This window comes from Triturus cristatus, chromosome 2_2 (assembly GCF_964204655.1).
Source record: "Triturus cristatus chromosome 2_2, aTriCri1.1, whole genome shotgun sequence".
Lineage (NCBI taxonomy): Eukaryota > Metazoa > Chordata > Amphibia > Caudata > Salamandridae > Triturus > Triturus cristatus.
In genome coordinates, this window is record NC_140582.1 from 851456984 (window position 1) to 851480473 (window position 23490).

The 23490-nt window shown below is 40.5% G+C and overlaps 1 protein-coding gene across 27 annotated transcripts in view; it reads left to right on the forward strand.

Moving 5' to 3' along the window:
• The window catches only part of RBM47 (RNA binding motif protein 47), a 341878-nt gene that overhangs the window by 303558 nt on the left and 14830 nt on the right, over positions 1-23490 (forward strand). For 11 of the 27 annotated variants that reach the window (XM_085642210.1, XM_085642211.1, XM_085642213.1 and 8 more), the window contains 2 exons: positions 17634-18799; positions 23074-23280. In XM_085642210.1, coding sequence (XP_085498336.1) covers positions 17665-18799; positions 23074-23280 — 1342 coding nt within the window. In that variant the 5' untranslated portion in view covers positions 17634-17664. The remainder of the gene's footprint in view (positions 1-17633; positions 18800-23073; positions 23281-23490) is intronic. The other 16 variants (XM_085642224.1, XM_085642227.1, XM_085642226.1 and 13 more) reach the window with 2 other exon arrangements.

Below are 23490 nucleotides of genomic sequence, written 5' to 3' on the forward strand. Positions count from 1 at the left end.
GGGATAGTAGCATGTTCTCAGATTTCAGTTTCATTTAAAAGCTGCAGAGCTTTAAAATGAATGTGTATATTTTCTGGGAGCATCAAAACACAGTGCAACCTTCATTGTATTGACAACAATAATATTGCGTAACAAAAATATTCTGTCAAAAACATCGTTTACATAAGTATCGTCTCTTTTTACTCATAATGGTAAGTACAAAAATATCAAATAAAATATCATTTCACACTAATATTATTAAACATACAAAAATGTTAAACATACAACAATTTTGTTTTCTAATACATATAGTTTAAAATGGTAAATCTTAAATATTTTAATGTATAACATTGATATAATAGACATTAAACATGTAATACTATTAATATTTTACATTATATAACTTTTTTGGGTTATTTTGTGCTTACTATTATGAAAAGTGTGTGTGTGTGTGTGTGTGTGTGTGTGTGTGTGTGTGTGTGTGTGTGTGTGTGATATATCGTGAACAAGGCTGCAGTTGTCAGCCGAAACGCTTAGATGACATTTCCTTGGTTGGATGAATTTATAATACAAAAGCTTCAAGCTACCTCAACTGGAGTGCCGTTTCTATGTCCTTACCGTGATGTTCTTCTTTGGAGATATATATATAATCTACTGGCGGTCGCCAGTAGATAGTTAGGACCGTGTTTCCATAGGAAATCTGAAAATTCTATTTTGAATAACTTTGGCGCCGGTTGACGAATCCTTGCGAATTTTTCAAAATAGGTGGGGTGCTCCGCTTCGCTCCTACCCTGAAAGTCTCGGGGTGATTAGTCAAGCGGGGGCCGAGAAAAAAGGGGGGTCCCAAAACGCATTTTCCCCATGCATTTTTCCATAGGGACCTTTAGTCCAAGGTACAGCCCGAACGGCTGAACAGAATTACTTGAAATTTGGCAGAGTGGTAGTCCTCAGGTCAGGGATGTGCCTTTTGAATATCTGGAGTTAATCTGTTCAGTAGTTCCTGAGAAAATTTCAGTTAAAAGTACATATATATAGCTATAGGCGCGCACCGTGCGCGCACAGTGTGCGCACGTTGACGTGCGCGAGCGCAATTCTGATTGGTTGTTAGATGTTAGTAAACATTCGAATCGGTCGAAATCAGGAAGTGTCGGCCGCCATTTTGTCTCTCGCAGTCTGAGGCAGTGAAAAACAAAGGTGGAGAACGTGAAAAGGGGGCAGGGTGGACAGTTCCTGACCCCCTACCCTTTGTCAGGGGGTCACTGAAGGACCCCCAAGGGTGAAAGAAACATTTATTGTTTTGACGAAAAAGCGCGGGGTGCGTGCACCGTGCGCGCACGGCACGCACAACGCATCGTTGGTGCTCGGTGCGCTTCGCACACCGAGTGCCCACAGCGCGCGCACGGTGCGCGCACGGTGAAAAACCTGAAGGAAAAAAAATATATGAATTAATACATAACTTAGCATTTAAAAAAACGTACAAATTCACTTTAAAAAACCATAGGTTTCACACACGTTATAGTTAGGAATTAGCATTTAAAAAACTTTGCAAATTCACTTAAAAAACCATAGGTTTCACACATGTTATAGTTAGCTGGACATTTCCCTCGTAAAAAAACAATGAAATTCCCCCGTTATAGTTAGTGCAGGCAACTATAACTCACGCGACCGCAATCCTCTGCTGATGACGTCCGATATTACATCACTGTATTTAGACACCTATTTACCCATGTCTTCTTCCATTAATCTTTAGCTATACATATTACAAATATTTATTTTTCAGAAAGACACATATGTAATCAGTGATGTAATATCTGACGTCATCAGCAGAGGATTGCGGTCGCGTGAGTTATAGTTGCCTGCACTAACTATAACGGGGGAATTTCATTGTTTTTTTACGAGGGAAATGTCCAGCTAACTATAACGTGTGTGAAACCTATGTTTTTTTTTAAGTGAATATATATATATATATATATATATATATATATATATATATATTCACTTGCAAAACATTAAAAACAAATAACTAAAATGTAAAATCCCCCAAAAACATTTACTAAAAAGATTCTAAAAAAGAAATATATAGTATAAAATTGAAAAAAAGAACTAAATGGCAAAACATATATTAAAAAAAAATAATTATGAAAAGTATTGGAGTCTAGGAATAATAGATATACTAATCCCACTCCAGCTTATGCAACAGTAGGAAAAGCACAGGCTTTCAGAGGGGTTACATTTACTGTTTCCACTCCAAATGGGTGAACAATAGGGGAAGTATTGGACTTTGGAGAGGTAAGATTTACTATTTCACCTCCAGTTTGCGCAACGGTAAGAAAGCATTGGACTTCCAAGGGGAAAGAATTTCTATCCCCATTCCAGTCTGTGCAACAGCAGGGGAAACATTGGAGGGGTTACATTCACTATTCCCACTCCAGCCTGTGCAACAGTAAGGAAAGAGTTGGGATTCAGAGTGGGAATGTTTACTATTCCCACTCCAGTCTGTGCAACAGTAGGGAAGTATTGGACTTCGGAGGTGTTACATTTACTATTCCCACCCAAGTTTAAGCAACAGTAGGGAAAGTACTACACTTGAAACGAATAACATATTTGAATAACCCTATTAATTTATAACAAAAACAATTCTTAATATGAACATTATTAATTAACTAAAAAAATATATAAAATCAAAAACAAAGTTTACATGACTATTAAACAATTTAATAATCATTTTTTTAAATTAATTAACCTCCCATACTATACCCCTACAAATCTAGCAGCCCGCACTTAAATATAACTAATAAATATGATTAATGCACAATTTACATAATCAAATAATGAATAAATTAATCATTAATTACTTAACATCCCACTCTATACTCCTACAAACCAAGTAGCCGCACCTAAAATATAATAAACATAATTATTACACAATTTACTAAAGGACAGCTATGTGCTCGCCCATCTAGTCACCTCAGTGCTCTTGCCTCACAAGAGGACACAACACATTCAGAGGGTGAAGCCCCAGAAAAAATCAAAAACACTTTACTTAATTCATACCTTTGATACCCCCTAGTGCCTCCACCTAGTTGCCTGGCCTGTGAAGTTTGTTTGCATTACAAATAAAGTTTCAAACACAGTTGGGTTAGTTCCATGTCTGACTGTTTAAAGAAATAAACGCACACCCTCTAAAGTTGTAGTCCATCTCAGGCCATCTGACTCCTCGTGCCCCAGTAGACCCCACAGGCATGCAGATAGCCAGGCCGCATATAATGGATCAGAATCACCCAGAGAAGCATTTATGTCCCTATCAGGCCTTTCTTTCACCAGAACAAAAGAAAGGTTCTGCTTTTTGCAATCATTACAATTCCTTACCCAGAAATAGGGGTTTCCTGTTCTCCTGACCAGGTACCATGTGGTCTTGTTTTATTTTTCCTTATGGTTCGCACACTATTGCAAAGAAAACATACCTGGGCCATTTTTGGTTGAAATCGGAGATCAAACAAGAAGTCCTGTTAGCAGCAAAATTAGACCTCTTATGTTGATATAGTCTTTGCAGCCTTGAAAAAGTACAAAAGACGACATTTTTGTTTTCTCAGGTCAGATGTTGCAAACATGCCAGAAAAGATGCATACAGTAACATACAAAAACGTGTTTGGACAATGCCATATGTCTAAATATTGCCCCTTTTCTCTATACTTTAGCTTGCTCGTTTGCTACTTGATTTTGTAAGGATCCGGTGCAGCATATCATTTTAAATGGAGTCGTCCACTTAAAGGATAACTTTAGCTACAGTTACTGGTATATTTTCATCAATAAAGACAGCATTTCCTCAGTCTGCTCTTAGGTGGAGGGGATCTTGCGAATATACTTGGGTTAGCCGGTAACTTTAAAAGATCGGTAGTTTACCGTTCCTATGGTTGTGAGTAAAAGGAGTGTAACTGTAGACCTGCTTCACAACACTTACACAGACTTTCATTATGGAAGGAAAGCAGTACACTTCTCTCTGTATTACACATAGCTTATGAAAACAATTACCATTAAAAGGAAGATAAGCACAGTGAGTTTTAAAGGTTGATGGGAAAGGACAGTGAGGAGTTAGGTGTGTGAAGAGAGTGATGTGTGATGAAAAAGCAAAGAAAAGAGAGATCAGAAACATAAGAAGATGGTGAGGAAGGCAAGGAGAGTTGGAGTAAGGAGAGTTGGAAATAAGCAAAGAGGATGGATAGGGCCTGATTACGGACGGAAGAAACCAAGACATAGACACTGTACACATAGAGGGAGTGTAATGAATCCCAAGTGGTGACTCATAGAAAACACTGAATTGAGATAGAAGCGTTGAGTGAGGAAAGTTGGGGATAGGAGAAGGTAAGGAGAGCATGTGAGGGAGGTGACTGGTTTGTAGAGAAAGAAGTTGAGGATAGAGAATGAAAAAGAGGTGAGCGAATGTAGAGGAAATAAATAGGAATGAGGAGTATGGAGAAAAGTGAGACGATGTGAGAAAAAGATTAGTAGGGGAGAGTGGAGGAAAGAGGAAAGAAATAGCGAAGTAGAACTAATAGAGAAGGGGCAGGAACAAGTAGAGGAAAACGCCAGAGGAGCAGAAGAGAGGGAAACAAGAAATTGAAAAGACAAGTTTAAGTGGATATGGGAAAAATGATGGAGTAAGTGAAGGGTGAAAGCAAGGAGAAGAGGAGAGTAAAGAAAAACGAGGTGACCAAAGCTATGATGTGATAGAGGCTGAAAAAGTCTTGTTGAAAATATGCCTTGTGAAAGTGCAGTTCAGTATAATATTAAAGTATGACCCCATGACGTATTGGACAGTGGTGGAGTGTCTCTTAAAATCTTACATAAAGGTACTAGACAAAGCCACCCCCACTCCTAAGGACACCTTGGTCCCACAGTCTTTCGGCACTTAACCTACATACCTTCATCTTTTCTCCTTTTTCACCCCTGGTGTCATTGCAAGGTAAATGAAAGGGTTACTCTTCAGGGCCATGGAATGTACTTGACCCTTTAGCAAATCAGTGTTTTTTTCCCCGCGGGGAGGCATGGAGATTCAGGAAAAGCCCCCAGATCTGTGAAGTGCCGTAAGATTTTATATAATAAAGAAAAGCAGCTCATTCTAGATGTTGGCTGATTGGGTATTCTGCCATTAAATTGTGTGTCAACCCAAGAGTAGTGAAATGCTTCTGGCTTGGGAAGTCTGATGCTAATTTATAGTAACATCACCAACGAGATATAATCACAACATGTGTAATGGAGGCTGTTTGTTTACAACCTATTAAGCGTTTTTCTCTGATTAACCAAACATGTCCCACTCAATTCCAGGCATTGCCCGTATTCCTATTTTTAGGCATTGCAGGCCGTATGTCATTATTTCTCAGACATGCATTGTCATGTGGGTTGTTGCCTTTTAGAGGAGGCAGTCAGTTTAGTGTTGAATTATTTATCTCTGTGGACTTTCTGCAACACGTCTAAAAGATAATCTAGTCATCATTTTGTGAAACATAGAAGAAAGGCAGTGTGGTGCTTTACTTAATGTGAAGTGTATCACATCATCCTGCCCCAGACGTCCCAGCCTCATCCTGCTGATCTCAGCAGTCTTCTCTTAAATAGACCAGCCAGAAGACATTGAAGAAGTTCAGGTCATCATAATCCGGTTATTTAAAATATTCATCCAAAACGCTGAAATATATTATTTTCCTTCATAGAACCATTCTAGGAACTTTTAATGGGGAAGCAAACATCTTGTAGAAGCTCCATAGTACATATGCATACTTGTTTCCTGCAGAACATTAGTCTAAATCACACATCGCCCATGGAGTTCTAATGGTTGTTAGAATACCCTGTCTTATATTAATAAGGCATATCTTCCTATGGGAAGTCTTACATGAATTCAGCGACATATCTTCTGGTAAACTAGAGCAGACTTCCTATTTTCATCCAATAATTTCCTATCCTGCCTGGAATCCAATATGAATCAAGTGCAAATCACTGGAATGACAGTGTACAGATGAGGAGCCAAAAGTGGGAACTTGAGCTTGGTTACTTAATTTTTTTCTTTCTAATTTGTAAAGTGTGCTGATGCCTGTTAGGGCATCCTCTCACTTGGAAGAATACTGGTGGTTAGTGGTAGTAAACAACCAGGTTTTTAGATTCTTCCTGCAGTGGTCAGTGGTGGGTTGAGGAGTTGTAGGTATGGATTTCATTGTTTTGCAGTCAGGAAAGAAAAATATCAGCTGCCCAGTCTGGTGTTTCTGATCATAGGAATGGTCAAAGTCCTGAGATAAGCAGACCAAAGTTTGCAAGCAGGTTGATAAGGAGGCAGTCTCCCTGATAAAATCAAGTTAACGCCTTTCGAAAACCTTATGGCAGACTCATAAAAGTGGTGTGCTCTGTAACTAGTTATCTCTGAAGTTTCTGCAGATTAGAAATAGGATCATTTTTATCTGAAGGTGTTGGAAGGAAGTCCCAGAGACAGGGAATTGCGGTAAGCAAGATGCAATCCAACCACTTCCTGGAGCATACAGAATCAAGCTTGCAGTGCAGGATGAGGTGGAAATCTTTTTTGAGAGTTTCCTCAGATAAAAGAAGCAGGGGGATGTAACCTTAACATTTTGCGGTGAAAAGTAGACATCATGATCAATTATATAATGGCCAAGTTACGGACAATGGGTGCAAGTTGGAGGGAGAGCCTAAAAGGGGGTCACCAGCCAATGGAGGAGAGAGAAGGGGAGCCCCCTGCAAACAACAACTGTGCTTACTCATAGGTTAGTGAACGGTATTATTAATCCAGCACTGAACTGCCAACATACAGTTGTGAAAGTTTGATTTGGCGAGCTCTAAATTCCCATGCATCATCCTGATTACATGGATATCGTTACGTAGACATAAAGGAAACCCCTTGCTATCCTATCAGTCTGGCCAATGGAGTGGCATATAGATTGAACAGTGTATTCAGACCCACTTTTCCCATCATTTCACCATCGCTTATTTTAGTTGAACAAACTCTTACATCTGAACAGCCGCGTGTGATTCAAATGCTACTAAAGTTTTAAAGTTCTATTCTACGAAATGTCTGCTTTCTTGTCTCCTCAACACACGAGTTCGCAACTTTTGACTCGAGGGAGCAGGGGCGTAAGACAAAATGACACCCACAGCAAAAGCTCTTGCACAGCCTCTGAGATTCCAGCGTACATTCGAAGAGGTAGGATGAGCAAGAGAAACCTGATAGGGAATGGATAAAACGGATGCTTTTCTTAAATGAGTAGTTTAACGCCTGATAAACAACTTGCATTTTAAGGTTGTTTTAATAAGGAAATCCAAACTTAAAAGAACACCTTTTTGTGGCAAAAGGTTGTTTCTTTAGTGCATGTGAGACTTGAATGTTGAGAAGAATATACGTTCCGCCATTGTTATATAGGTGTGTTCATTTGACGTATGAATGCATTGAAAGGAGCCAAAATGCAATGGAAAGTCCCATCAGCTGACTGACACTGGATACATTTATCCCGGTGTCATCTTTGCATTTAAAAAAAAAAAAAAAAAAATCTTGGCATATACCAGACACCCCTGCAAATCCATAAAACTAGGGCATTACCCATATCGATAATTAATGGAGCAGTCGGGTAGCCTAAGCGATTTGAGTGGGATATATTGTATAGAAAGTGCTATTGGTACATCCAAGAATCCCCTTTGGATAGCGTTGCCTGGGTAGGTGTTCCTGAGTACGGAAGAATGTTAGCTTCAGCAGTGGTTTTTGGAGTGTTATTACCGCTTTGATTTTTATAGTTTTAGATATAAGAACATGGTTGTTTTGAACGTTCTGCACAATAACTAGCACAGCACAAAACAGTAAATCAGTCAAGTAAGTGAAGGATGATTTTCTTCCTGCTGGGAGAGGAAGGGGACATGGTCGGTGTAATCGCTTTGGAGAGGAAGGGGACAATGGTCGGAGTCCTCGCTTTAGCGGTGTACTCCAGTGTATATGGATACTCTGGTCAATGATGTTTTGCCCATCTCCATGAATGATTTTCTTCTGCCTGCGCTCTTATTTGTCCTCAAAGAGATATAGCAGCAGAAGTTAATCTCTCCGCTAGTTTGATGTGAAAAAGTTTTTCCAAATATCTAACAGTCTACAATATATATTTCTCCACTGAGGCACCCACTGATATCTTGGACAGAAAGAGAGGCCAACTTCCCCGTCAGCCACCGGCCTTGCATGTTATATGTGTAGTTTGTTGAACATTCTGTGAATTCAAACTGTTGACCGGCACATTGTTGGATTAGGATGCATGATTTCAATTTGTTGCTTTTCCACAAACAAACTAAATTCAGTTTATGCTAAGATGTGGAAAACATTTTAAAGTAGAACGTTTGAGTAGTATGAGTGCATTTTGTTTTGCCTTTGTGTCATTTTCTCTGATTAATCCTGGCGACTTATTGGTTAACAATAGGCTTCTCGTCAGATCGGTTTTATCCCTGGACTCTGACATGATCGGTTTTATCCCTGGACTTGGACGTGTGAATTCTAAGTCCCAGTGTTTGGACTCTTTAAGTGCTAGAAACAGAGTCTGTGTTGGTTCTTGTGCTGTCACTGACATCCTTATCCATAAGGTCCAGGATGTGCATCGCATGGTGCTCTTTTTCTGTTCCAATGGTGTTGGATGTGTATTGTTGGCTGTCTTTCTCAATCTATTAATAGTTTTTTGCATTATTAGAAGGTTTTCAGTTCAGAAGTCTTCAGTTTTCCAGTACTTTTCCGTAATTGTAAAGCACTTACCTTCTGCCTACTCAGGATAGGTGGATTAGAGCAGAAAGAAATATAATTTATTATTAGTGTTTTTATTAGACGTAATCAGGTGATTCATCATTTTGTAGTGTCTTGTTGCCGTTGGTGATGGTAAATGATCCCTAATTGACGTAGAGGTACTTGTGGCTTGGCTCCTTACCCGGTTTCAGCCCCTGAGAGACTCATGGATGTTTGCTGTGCATACTCTGCAGCCTGAGCACCGCTGTATATGGAACAGTTAATGTTCATTTTCTCTGCCAATCGATCAGACTACATTTAGCATGGATTAGGTATCACAAGATTGCAAAACAGTCTTGCACAGTGAGGCTCCAAATCTAACATCTTGATTTGGGTCCTGATCTCCTCGGCCCTTGAGATAAGTTTTCGTGTTTTTAACCATGGTATTTCATAATATTCAGGTTTGGATAATATGAACTAAAACATTTGCAGGTAGTTGATTTACTCAATCAAATATCTAGGGCCCTCACCCAACATCATCTTTCAGACACATCACAGAATAGGTGGTGCACAGTTCTTGGCCAAATTCTCTTTCTTTGGGTTCCAGAATAGACATGGACTTCAGGCTAATGCTAGAGTAAGACTTCAGAAAGGAAGGGTTGTGCGGGTCCTGTCTCCAGTGTAGCAAGGCAGTGGTAGCTATCATCTTTGTAGTTACAAATAGAAAGAATGGCGCGTTTTTAATGAGCAGCAACCCCCATCATTGTCTTTCCATATCAGTAACTTAACTAGGTGCCTCTTTCATCCATTCTTACCGGTCTTCTTTCTCGACTGAGGATTGGATTGCTTTATAGGGTTGTTGCAGTACTAAACCTTGCAATGAAAGTCTGCAGTTGTCCTTCTCTGGTACTGTACCAGGGTTACAATTAGTTCAATATCCAACATTTCTTTAATCACTCTTACTTTGTGTTGCATAGGAAGCTATGTTTGCTACAACCAAGTCTGTTCCATGGCACGAGTCACCCTGCATGTGTATCATGATCCCCCTAATGATAATCAAGGGATTCTGGTGACCAGTACACCATGATGCCTAAGACCTACTTCTTCCTAAATGTCACCTGGATGCAGAAGTGGCTTTGTCGAACCAACATACACATTTCCCATTATTTATTTTTTACGTTGCATGTTTAATTTGGTGAAGAAAGCCAGAACATTTTTTTTTTACAGAAAACATCAGATTAAATGCTGAGCTATATTGGTTGGTTGTAGTATAAGGATTACTAAGATGTACAATTATGTTTCAGCTCTGTTGCAAGTCTTCAGCTAAGAGCCGGCCCTAAATGCAATAGAATGTTTAGCTTTTGTTTCCCATTAAATAGGAAAAAGAAGAAATATGCACAGAAGGAAAGTTGGGCCGGGTGTTTTGATACTTCTACTAACTAAATACATTGTAATATTCATCAACCTATTAGCTAATAAGAAGGAAGTATGAATTAGTCCAGGCTTCCTTTTGGATGAATTCCATAATTCATGCGGGTGGTCATGAAATATGTTATGAAACCACTGACGGTCCTGATTCTGGTGTGACCAAACTAGAATTGTCCTGCACTTGTAACGAGGCCCAAAGAAGAGGGAATTGCGAATGGTTGACAGGCTATGACGTACATAATTTAAGTAGGTACAGTAGAGTGGTTTAAGCATTCCAGCCAGTGTGCTGTAGACTCAGGAGATATATAAAGAACTTCTGCACCCCATCAATGGCAAAAGTATGAATCTGCCTTCGAGTAGCAGCGGTAGAGACAAGATCAGTAACATATTTCAAAGAGGGCTTGCGCAGACAAAGGTAGTAATCAGCGGCTGTACTCCCGGTGTGAAATCTAAGACAGGATGTACAATTGGGAGGATTGGTGGTCTTTGTTATACTAACTTGATGTCAAATCTGTGTACTTATGTAAAACTCCGGTGCTTTTCCGAACTCCTCTACTAATATATACTGGCTAGACAGCTGCATACTTTATACAAAACTACTAAACAATTCCTGATAATTTACGATTATTTACTGGATATGCTTTAATTTCTCTCTTCCTTCGATCTGGATGACCCCCCCCCCCCCCGTTCTATATTCCTTCAGTGCATGGTCTTTTATGTGTGCAGGTCTGCAACTGTTTGTTTCGTTTTGATTTGCCCTCCTTTGCAAAGGTGCAGCACCTTTATCGTCACGTGCTGGTCTATTGTCTGTCTCCATATGAACGGATTATCTGCAATCTCCTGGGCTCCCCTGTTCTCAAACAATTGGCCCATTGTGCTTCAAGCCCACGACTGGCGGCGAAGCTATACTAAAGGTTGTACAACTACTGAAGGAATATCCCTTTGAGTGAGTTCCAAAGGCACAACAATGTCGTGCTTTCACGGGGGTGCTGACACAGACAGTACTGTTTTCCTGTGTATCCGGCAGAACATTTGGGATTTGTTTTTCAGGTTTTATGACGTTCAGTAGAAGGAATGAGGAAGCTGCGTGCATAGGAATCTGTAGTACAAATGAGCAAAGATAACGGGTGCGTGTCATTCTCTTTGTAGGGTGTCTGTGTGTCTTGGGATGTGGTATGTAGTTTGCGCATCTTGGGATGTCAAGCAAATCTTGAGAAGTGTTCGATTTCTGTAAGGGTTATTGTTGCAGAGAAAATGATGAGGGTGTTAAGAATGGCAGGAAAGAGGGTGTTGTTGATTGAAGAAATGTGCTCCTAGCTGTAATCTTCCTAGTAATTGGAGAATTAAAATTAGATTGTATACTTTTTTTGGCATCTATTTGCCACAACCCCTGCATTAGCACGTGAGAAATACCTTTCCTTAGAAACGAATTTGTTGAGTATAATAGACCAGGACTATTTTTGGGTTAATTGCGGAATAGTGTCTGTTATGCAAATAACCTTACCAAATACGTGTGGGGATCTAGACAGATTCGTATTTGGTTTGACAACAGATACCGTGAGGCTTGCTGGGTCTGTGTGTTTTGGTTTCCTCCAGAAGTAGGTTCAGTTCTTCTGTTTGAGGCTTAACTCACCCTGCTCCAAGGGATGCACGTCTGTGTTGAGGGTGAACATGCATTGGTAGAGCGTTAATCACCGCCGTGGAAAGGGCGTGTTTAATACAGTGTGGGTTCTCTGCCAAAAAAGACTTGCCTACACCTGTTTCGCGAACTGATATTGTTGCATCGGCAAGCCAGTGACATTAAGTAATTAGGCAAATTATTCTCTCCGTTTAAGTATATTTATTGAAAAGGATTCTTTCGTTTTTGCTATGAGGGCGGTACACCTTGGGTGCGGTGTTTGTACTTAAAGTTGATGGATTCGAAATTGAAGTGTGGGCTATAGCATCTGAAGTATATGTTAGCAACTTTTTCTGAAGCAACTAGTAGCACATTTTGGTAATATCTTAATTGGATTGAAGAATAAACTACCAATTTTTGATTGAAACAATTACGTTTCTATAGTTATCGTTGATGCCTTGGTAAAGTAATGGTAGTTTTGGTAGTTAGCTGAAGAAGGGCACTGCAATGCCACTATATTAGGAAAAATAAAACTGAAAAATCAGGAAGAGTCTCTGACTTCGGGATGCCCTAATTTCTAGGACACTGCCCCGAAGTCTTGCAGGATTGTGGCACTTTCTTGGGACAGGCAAACCTGATGTGACACTCTAAAATTGGTCCTTTGCACAGTAAAATCCGCATGCAGCGATATTTACAGGGCATATCTCCCAAGCATTACATGCCTGAAGTCACCTGGCGAAAATTGTGAGGGATGTGATAATCGCCATAAAATTTGCACTTCCAATCCCTGTGTGTGAATGCCAAAGAAATGGATTGATAGGTTAATTCGTTTTTACACCATGGTGAATGCCGATGGCATCCTTGGCTTTGTTCCATTGTTTAAAAGTTAGTTTTAGAGTGTCTCAATTTCTGCTAGTGCTTTCAAACCATTAAACAACTCCAGACCGAACAAGATGTGGATAATGTTGTAGCTCATATTTAGAACCCACGGCTGGCAGCCACGACTCGCCATACAGAACACATGGCATTAGTGCCAAGGTAATAGTTTGATGGAGATGCGATGCTTCGGCCTCCTCTGCTAAACCTATGAAGCGCATAGATTTAACATGGGGGTCACCAGAGGTCGCTGCTGCGACCCCCTGACCTGCTCCTTGCGACCCCTAGTGTCAGCAGTGGCAAAATCAGTGGCAGGAACAGAAGCAGATGGTCCTTATGGATGTCGGTAGGGTAGGGGCTTCACTCACCTCGTTTTTATCAATTTTTTAAGATATATATATATATTACAGGGGGCATGACCCGCTGGCCTTCATTCCAAAGAAATGGATTTTCCGTGACAATTATGGTTTTGAAAGGTGAGAAAGGGAGATGAGGGAAGCAACTGCCTCCCTTTGGAGATTCTGGACTGTCGTGCAAGATAGGCCAATGAGGAGCAGCAACATGGATTGCGAATGTGCTTATCATTTTTACATGCAAATCATGTGGCTTTGTGCGCTGAAAATAAGAATACGAAGAAATGCACTTTGAATATGAACTCGTGATTGTGGTGCAGTGACACTATTTAGTTTTATTCAAATGCGCACCACAATACAGAGTTGGAACAACAATGATGGTGCATACTGGTATATGCAGGAAAATGTTGAGCCACGTGACATAAGAGTTCAAATACTGCAAGCAATCCTACTCACCTGTGGCCAAGGCAATCTGCTGAAACGCGTAAGGACTTTAAATTGCTGCCTTCTCCCAGAGGAATAAATGCATTGATGGAATCCAGCATCGGGCTTCTGTGTTTCCTTCTGTGTGTGCACGTCGTGCTTTAACGGGTCTCTCAATTCCCGTAAACAGAAGCCGCCCAGCAGGGTTGGGGGCCCCCTTCATGGAGTTCTCGTGTCGATATATATATATGAATAGTATTACATTATTCACTATTAGTTTGATAAAAAAAATGGAGTACAAATAGCTGGAATATGACTTTCCCTGGCAGCTGAGGTAAGTAAAAAATAAAAAAATAAATCCTTTTAAATGGATGTATGTTGTGGGCGTGCTTGCAGTTCTGAGTGTGTCTGTGAATCCGTGTGTATGTAAAAGATTACCTATGTGTGAGTGAAAGTGAAGGTTAAGGGGCATGTGGCATCATTTCTGCTACCCCAGACATTTTGGAGAATTGGCGTCCATGAGGAAGCTCCTGTTGTGGATGGGAGAATATATATATTTAGATATTCATACATTAGTTACTGTGTTCGAACATTCAGCAAACACACGATGATTCGTTTTCCCTCTCCAAGCCAAAACCGTGCAATGCAAAGCGATTGAGAATCCGCCTAAAACCATAATGCCAAGTGGAGTACAAGGAAAGCAAATGCAGACCACCACTTTCATGGTTTAGCCATAGGAAGAACTGGAACACATTTAAAGTCCACGTGAGCCAGATAATGCCAGTAACATTTCTGGCTACACAAATAGGTTTAATTATATACATTCATCTTATGTTTATTTTGTGAAAATCTGGCATTGATCCAGATATTACGGATCTGTATTATGGGTGTAGGTTCATTGAACTAATGCATCCTCTGCAGAGACTTGTTTGGTATCGAAGAGTCCGGTTTAAATCCCGTTGAGATTTAAAAATTTTTTTTTTTTATATGTATGTATGTATGTATGTTTATGTATGTATATATATATATATATATATATATCCACTCTGGGGATAATGTGCACTCTAAAAATACTCCTGTTATGTTAGGTCACGTTGGCCTCCATCTTATAGAATCATATTACCACTCTTTCACACTTACTCAATGGGAGAATCCGTCAAGTGAAAAAACGAAGTGTTTCTACTTTCACATCATTACCTCCTGAAGGAGAGCAATTGGCAAAATGAGTTTTATTGACTCCAGATGGCGAAAGGACAGAGTGCGCACTTAGTACTTATATTGTGGGAGGAACATCACCAGATTCATGCTCTACAGCAGTCCTTTGTGCCTGCTCCAGTTTTCCAGTCTGCTGTTGTATGTCTGTGCCTACAAAAGTATTTATGTGCATTATAAAGGTTTTACCCCATACAGCACTCTACTGCCTTTCAGCTAGACAAGTGCTGGACAAATACCTCAAACACAGCACCATACAGCAGATAACTCCAGGCAAGCAGCAGCATGCACCACAACATGGCTAGAGATCACAAAACTGCACAGTGTAGATAGTAGAGAAGCAAAAGTGTTTAAAAACTACTGGGGCTTAAAAGTCTAGTCTTTAATAACAGTGTTGAGGCCATCCTAGCCCAGTGCTATACTGATGTTGGTTTACTGAAGGACCAGGGTACGCACAGTCCTGTGCGTATCAATAGTTGGTGCCTTTCTTAGAGCAGTTAATTGTGCCTCTGATGTTTTAAGATCTGCCTTGGGTCATGCACATGAAGCACCAGAGACCCGTGTGCCTCTTAACACTTTATTTCAATTATCATTATTGAGATAAAACCTTTTGCCACCATTGTAGTGAATACGCTTGCTAGTTTGAGTGTTCACATCGCTAACACGCCCTGACCAAAATGCCTTTATGGTGGACCAAAATGCTAGGCATCATATTCAATGGGTGCAGATTACCTTGGATGAAGCATGCACATTCATGCTTATAGACTTTAAAAATGCATTTGGTTCTCTCAGCTGGGCATTCCTGCTTGGCCTCCGTTTTCTAGCCTATGTTAACATCCCATGTAATCATCCCAGTGTACATGTAGGAGGTTTCAATCACTAGAGGCACCACACCGGAATGTCCTCTGTCATCCCTGCGCTTGAGCTTTGGAGCCACCTGCACCATGGTTCAAGACTGATACCCTGCTGTAGGGTTGAGAGGGAGGCATTGATGAACACCATGTGTGTCTCTACACAAATGATGTGCTACTGTTCCTACGCTATCTTAAGTGGACGGACTGAAATTTTCCAACTCCAGAGAGTCTTCTGGCCTCCGGCCTATATGTTTCTAAGGAGAAGTCAATTATTGTCCAAGTTGGTGGAGGGAAGGACACAATCGGAGGAATTCTAAGCTGCATGTCCAAAAAGACCACTTTAAATATCTCGGAATACACATTGACCCTAATCCAACACAATGTTGGAAATTTAACACGTCCCCTCTATTAAAATCCCTGAATAATAGCCTTACTAACTGGAATAGGCTACCACTTAACATCTTGGGAAGAGTAGCCCATTATAAAATGGTTGCACTTCCCAAACTCCAATATGCCCCCAAAAGCTTCCACTTGAAATTGCACAACCATTTTTTAATAAATTAGGGCAAGTGCACTGATGTTACTCTAGACTTGGAATCTCCCAATAATTATTTTTGACAAGTGTAGTCAGTTGGTGTATGGGGGTGGCAGATATTCTGCTATATTAGTCTACCTCACAGTTCGTAAACATAAAGACTGGTTACATAGGGATAGAATAAGCCACCATTTCCCCTTGATTTGGACCTATTTGAAGAACCCCAGCTATAAGAAAACCTTTATGGTGCAATAATACTCAAGCCCCTTTCCCCCATCACCAGAGTAATTGTCAGCTACTGGTCCAGGGCCCTTTACTGGATGCGATGCTGGAGCAGATTAACGTAGGCCATCCCTTTATTGTGTGGCACATGTCTGCTCCACCCAACCAGACGGTGCAGCTGTAAAAATGGGACCTAACCGGGATTTTCTGGTTTGGGAGGGAGGCCACATTAAATCCCTTAAACGCAGAAGGAATTTAACCTCCATTGGTCTCAATTTTAAAGATCCCTGAAGTTAGGCATGCCCTTGGATCCAATCAGTCAGACATGAATGCCTTCCCAAAATATTACTAATTGAAGGTAAAGTTAATCATAGATAACCTAGGCAAGAAAGGAATTTCAAGACTTTACCACACCCTAATCACCTGTGCCCTTCTAAAGGCTAAAAGGGAGAGTGACTGAGCAAAATGTATAAGGACTGGAGGGATGCACTGAAGGCACCTAATGAAATGAGCCATATCAGCATACCGTGTCGGATTTAGTTACTCAAAGTGCATTATACTGTAGACAAAGTACATAAAGTGGGCAAAATGCTCTCCCCCCCCCCCCCTCCCCCGACTGCGCTCAGTCATTCTGCAGTAGGTACTTTCTTCCACATGGCATGGGACTATATACAGCTACAGAAATACTGGCATACCAGATCTCAGATGTTGTCAAAAGTGGTTGGCTGGCAGGTGTATCTCTTTCTCTCCCTGGCGTGCCATTTTGGGGATCCTGGAGGGTATGGATCGTTCCTAGGAGAAAAAAAACTTTGATTAGGCTGCATGCAATATTGGCTAAGAGGACTTTCGCTAGGCACAGGAAATCCATAGAAGCCCCCTCAGTGGAGACATGAATGAGCGGCATGGATACTTGCTCTATATTGGAGGAGCAGACATGCCGAGCAAGAGAGTGTCTATGTAAACATTATATGATATGAGGAAGGTGTTGGGACTATTTTCACAGCTCTACAATTTAAGGCAGGACTGAGAATGATCATATGTATTATTAAGATCTTGAGAGACGTACTGTCTGTTTCATGCATTCGACTATTATTGTACTCTTGCTGTCTCACTTTTTTTTTCTTTGCTTGAAAGCCAAAGATTTAATTTAAAAAAGAACTGGGTAGCAGGCCGCTTTTGCACCTTGGAGACCTCACATGGCATATAGGTTTATACTGGTTTCCTTAACACCGGCAATTATGCAGCACAGCTATTTTATACTTGTTTCCATTTCCAGTGTCCATTTGAATGAAGAGGGTGGATTAAAGCATAATTGTTTACATTTTCTGTAAAATATTAATGTATGTCCCCAATAAAAGTGAACTAACGTGTTTGTTCTTTTGCTTAGGTTTCAGCCATATTTGAGTGATTTTGGCATAATGACCGCAGAAGATACCTACACTTGTATGAGTAACGACTCCTCCAACATGTCTACATCCAACCTTCCCGAGGGTGTTGCTGGCGCTCCTAACGAGGCTGCTCTACTGACACTGATGGAGCGTACAGGCTACACCATGGTTCAGGAAAATGGGCAGCGGAAATACGGTGGGCCGCCACCAGATTGGGAAGGACTGCACCCTCCACGTGGCTGTGAAGTCTTTGTCGGGAAAATACCAAGAGATGTGTACGAGGATGAGCTGGTTCCCGTCTTTGAAACTGTGGGCCGAATTTATGAAATGAGGCTAATGATGGATTTTGATGGGAAAAACCGGGGCTATGCCTTCGTTATGTTCACATTGAAGCATGAAGCCAAACGAGCTGTCCGAGAACTCAACAACTATGAAATCCGCCCAGGTAGGCTTCTCGGTGTGTGCTGCAGTGTAGACAACTGCAGGCTGTTCATCGGTGGAATACCCAAGATGAAAAAGAGAGAAGAAATCTTGGAAGAAATTTCCAAAGTAACAGAAGGAGTACTTGATGTGATTGTGTATGCCAGTGCGGCTGACAAAATGAAGAATCGAGGCTTTGCCTTTGTGGAGTATGAAAGCCACAGAGCAGCTGCAATGGCTAGGAGGAAGTTAATGCCAGGAAGGATCCAGCTTTGGGGCCACCAGATAGCCGTTGACTGGGCAGAACCAGAGATTGATGTTGATGAAGACGTTATGGAGACAGTCAAAATTCTTTATGTGCGGAATTTGATGATTGAGACCTCAGAGGACGCTCTTAAAAAGATCTTTGGACAGTTTAACCCAGGGTGCGTTGAACGGGTAAAGAAAATCCGAGATTATGCCTTTGTCCATTTCACCAGCCGAGATGATGCAGTTCATGCAATGCGAAAGCTGAATGGGACTGAGCTTGAGGGATCCTACATTGAAGTTACGTTGGCCAAGCCGGTCGATAAAGAGCAGTACACCCGTTATCAGAAAGCAGCCAAAGGAGGAGCACCAGCAACCGCGATCACAACAGATGTGACTCAGCCAAACTACGTTTATTCTTGCGATCCTTATACATTAGCTTACTACGGCTATCCATACAATGCTCTTATTGGGCCTAATCGAGATTACTTCATTAAAGGTTGGTAGGCACAGTGAGACCTTCTCAGTTTAACTGTTTTTAAGATGTCTCTTTACCTAGATGGGGCGGTGGGATTGTATCTCAAATGAAAGGCCATTGACATGCTATAACATGTTGCATAGTTGATCGTTTAGGAGACTTTTCTCAGAACAATTTACATTGTAGATAGAAGCAGGGCTTCCAATATTGGTCCACTAGGGCTAGAGCCATATCCGATTTTAAGAATGTTTACATGAGACGCATTTCCGTAAAATGAATATTTGGCTAATCTGCATTGTGGGCCAATGTTGGCCACCCCTGTGTTAAAGCATCGGGGTCGAAAGCTCACAGTGGTATTAAGATCTGTTCACTCCTATTGGCTTGTCTAATATTGCAGTCACTGTTTATTTGGGTCGAATGGACAGTGTATTGTGTAGACATTCAAACATTTTCCCACATTTGCTTCAATGGTCAACAAACAGATGCATTAGTGAAAAAATAATATACCAAAGATGACAAAGTCATATATATTTAAGAAAAATAGAAATAACAAATAGAAATGTTTCGGTAAAAAATATGTGGTAAATATTGCATTATTTACTGCATTGTAAACATGTGGATAGAATGAATGCTCGATGTTTTTTGAATTTGACGCGCAAAGTTGATTTTTCTACAATGTCATTGTTTCCTAACTGCTACACTTTCACGTTGTCTGATGCTGTAGATGGCTGCACTGATGTTTTTGTGTCTTTTGCATAGATGTACCCAATTTACCTACATCGTTGTTTGTCCTTGTGATGTATTGTACATCGTACTTGAATGAAATCATGAAAACAATTATTTTTACGTGGATCAGCTTTGCATATAACATCTCTCATGCCTTTCCTGCACTTCAGTAATCCTGACGTCATGTTGTTTTGATTTTCTTGATCAGCATGTTTCAATGTAGAAGATCGGGCAAATCCTACAACTGAACCCAGCTACAATTTTGATGTTCCTGACTAATTTAAAATTACCACTTTGAAAGCCTTGTTTGAAAGTGTACACTCCATAGAACGTTTTGGTGAAAGTTGCTCTTCTTTGGATTGGCGCTGTGTTTAAATATAATGCCCATTTGTTGGCACAATCCACCTTATGCCCTTGAGATTTCTATTTCACCTAAGTTCAGAATTCCTCTGAAAAAACATAAAAAAAGGGAACTATCAAGCTACAAAAGCTGTTCTTGTGTTCAGAAATGGGTTAAGAAAAAACCTGGACACCTTTGTCAATCTAAAATCTAATCAATAATAATCTTAAAAATTAAAAAATATTGTTACCAACTTGATAGAAAGGATAAATGCTCCTTTCTTGAGCTCAGTTGATGGTGGACCCCATATTTTGGTCCTGAATTCGTGTTTGTGTAGCTGTGAGGTCCACATTTATAAAGAATGATTGGTGGGTATTTGGCTATTCCTTTCACAATCAATTTTCGGTGGTTTAAAATTGTAGGCAGTAGTCACGTGTTGGGGATCTGTGGCCGCAGAAGGAGACCCAAAAGTGTAAATAACACCCCACTGAATTAACTTTATTTACATGATATGGCTTCATCCATATTTAATTGAAAAGGCCATTATGTTACTTTGTGGAAGGTTATTGCACAAATTGTGATATTTACGCCCACAATAAAATAACAGAGAGAAAATAGAACTGAGGGAAAGAAATTGAAGAAGGGAGTTTTCAGAGCTCTTTATACAAGTTAGCAAGCACTTGATATCAGGTGAGAGGGCTTCCAAACTCAGTGGATCCTCCATCAGATGTAAAACATTCTTGGTCATAAATAAGAAATAAAGCTCAGTGTTGCTCAGCATAATGATGTGTATTGTAAGGGGTCGGCAGGCGTCCATGCTTGTAGAATGTTATACGTCTGAGTGAACTGATTGCATGTCAGTGAATATCTCAGACGGCATCATGTGCTTGGAGGGATTAAAAGCATCGCTGCATTCAAACATCAATTTTCTAAAAAATGCAGAACTTTCTATTGGAATAAGGAGGATCTTTGCCAATATACTAGTTTAAATGTATTCACAGAAAGCAATGGGCCACTGATAAATATTTTAGAACCAGCAAGAGTTTATGCAGACTTGCCCCAGATTGTAGGTATCTTCTTTGCCCAGCAATGTAATCTGGTTAATGGATGCCTTCAAAATAGACTTGGAACTATCTATACACCAGCAATGTAATAACATTTCATATCATGCCGTTTTTCAACTATTTTCACCTACATACCCAACTATCAAAAAGATGTTGCTTGGGGAAAAAGGCCAAAATTGACAATCCTGCTCTAAGGACTTCTATGCTAGAAAAGGGAGGCTCATTCAAAATAATTTTCTCCATGTCCGATCGCATTTCAAGGACATCTGAATATAACTCTGTAATGTATTGTGTTAAACGCTGCTCATAGCTAATATTCACTGCAGCCACCGAAAGAAAGTTAAAGACTAATGTTTGAGGTGCAAATCTTTCCATCACTTGTTACAGCTGTTCATGAAAGCACGAGTGAAATGCAGGCAACTCAGCCATGCTCCATTTTAGGGAACTGTGTTCTGGCTTCGGAACAGCCTGGTCTGGCAGTTCGGGTGAGATCGTTCCCATTGGAGCAGGGTCAAGACTGATTTTCATTTGGCTCAGTCCAAACTGAGATGTCATAGTGTGCAAAATACCTTAGGACAGGGATGTGGTCTCGAATAATTCCCAATGGGTGAGATTAATTTAAGCATTTCATTCATCGCTATTTTGTATACGTCAGCGAATTCCCATCAACCCATATGTGGAGAGACTTCTGCCCTTTCCAGCGGTAATTAGATTGTAAAAATTTAAATTTAATTAGACTCCTCTTGGAAAACATTGAATGAAAACCCTGGGCATGGCCAAGTTAGTTATCCTACGTTTGATGTAATTGGGCACAAACCTGTGACCTGAACCCAAAATTCCAGATAAAGCAGTCTCTGCCACGAAGATCTCAGTTTTATTAGGATTTAAAAATTGTGTTAGTTTTTCACCTGATTTATTCATGCATTATGCATGGTTAGTTACATCCAGGTCCCCCTAATAGTCCTTGAGTGAAAAGGGTGTCTATGAGAGTGAGCTTCTACTGATATTCTATCCTAGTAAAGTTACAATATGCCTATTCATGAGGTTGGAATGAGAAGTTTGCCACACACATTAGGGGATCTCAAAACAGTGACTTGCACCAAAGATAACCAGTTAACAAAGCTATTGGTCACAAGTCAACTAAGATGTGGTACCCTTTACAAAATATACTAAGAAACAAAAGCTTGGTGGCCCACAAGCAGTTGGCTAGAAGAGCAACATCTAATCCTAGTTCCATCAGCTGGCTAACCAAGGCCTCATGCAGCTGGTCTTAGATTCATGCAAAGTGAACTAGACACACTGACAGAATGGTTACTTTCTTCTCTGAGTGCACTGAATATTAAGCCCATGGCATGAAACACAAGCTATTGGCGACTTCTTGTTACATTCATTTTAACCACCTGAAAGTACTGTATGAAGTAAGCCTACCCATGGTAAAGTCAAAGAAGGTAGGGAGGAGTGAAGCCTTTGTAGCTTGATATGCCCCATTTAATAATGCTTTAAAGGTGCCCATGTGGCTTTTGCGAAAGAACAAACCTGTAAACAAAACTACAGTGAAATGTAATTCCCTAAGGCTTTCATGTAACACTTCAGCCCTTTCAAACATGTTTTAAATCCAATTGATGTGTTTAAGTTTAATTGATCAGGAACTCTTTTCTTTTCACTTAAAAAAAATATCTTCACTTCAAATACCATACCTTTAAAATTCTCATGTCTAAGTCTGTCATTCAGTTCCTTGCTTTTTTGGGGATGTATATTCTGTCCACCCGCCCCTTCTATTTACCCATAGATTTATCTTGGATAAATAAAGACAACCTAGGCGGGGTATTTGGGGCTTATCGTTTTAAGGAAACTCCTTCCTAAGAACACGGCACTCGGTGACGAGGCTAGCTCCAGCGAGGCTGGTGCTCTGCTGTGCCAGGAAGGGATGCCATTTTACATGAAAGGTTAATGTCCTATCTATGAGAAATGGGAGTTCCTGACAAATAAACATAACCACTGCAGTTGGAACAGTGAGTTCTCTGTTTTGGAGTGGTTGCTGTTCTGCTTTAAATTGATGCAGGTCTAATGATGGCCACTGTCTTACAGAAATGTGTGCAGTTTGAGCCCTAGCCCAGTGGTTGCTGCTGCTGTTACTGATCATTTTGTGTTATTGATATTATAAGCAGGCAGCCTCAGAGGCCGAGGGCGAGGTGCAGCTGGCAACAGAGCCCCAGGTCCCAGGGGCACCTACCTGGGGGGATATTCCGCAGGCCGCGGCATATATAGCAGATATCATGAAGGGAAGGGCAAATTGCAAGAAAAAGGCTATGAACTTGTGCACAACTTGGAAATGCCGGCTGTCAATCAAGTTTCACTTAAACCTGGTACAGGTCAGTCTTACCATATACTGTTCAAAATTGACTGAAATTCTGTTGGAAAGCAGAACAGTTTATTGTAATTATGAATATCTTTTTTCACAAAGGCATAGTGTCTATTCCTTTTATTCTAATAAACGGCTCAATTTGAGCATTTACCATGCACCCAATAGACCAGAAATACTAGTTGTGGAGCCATCATCCTGAAATTGTAAAGCAGGCAAG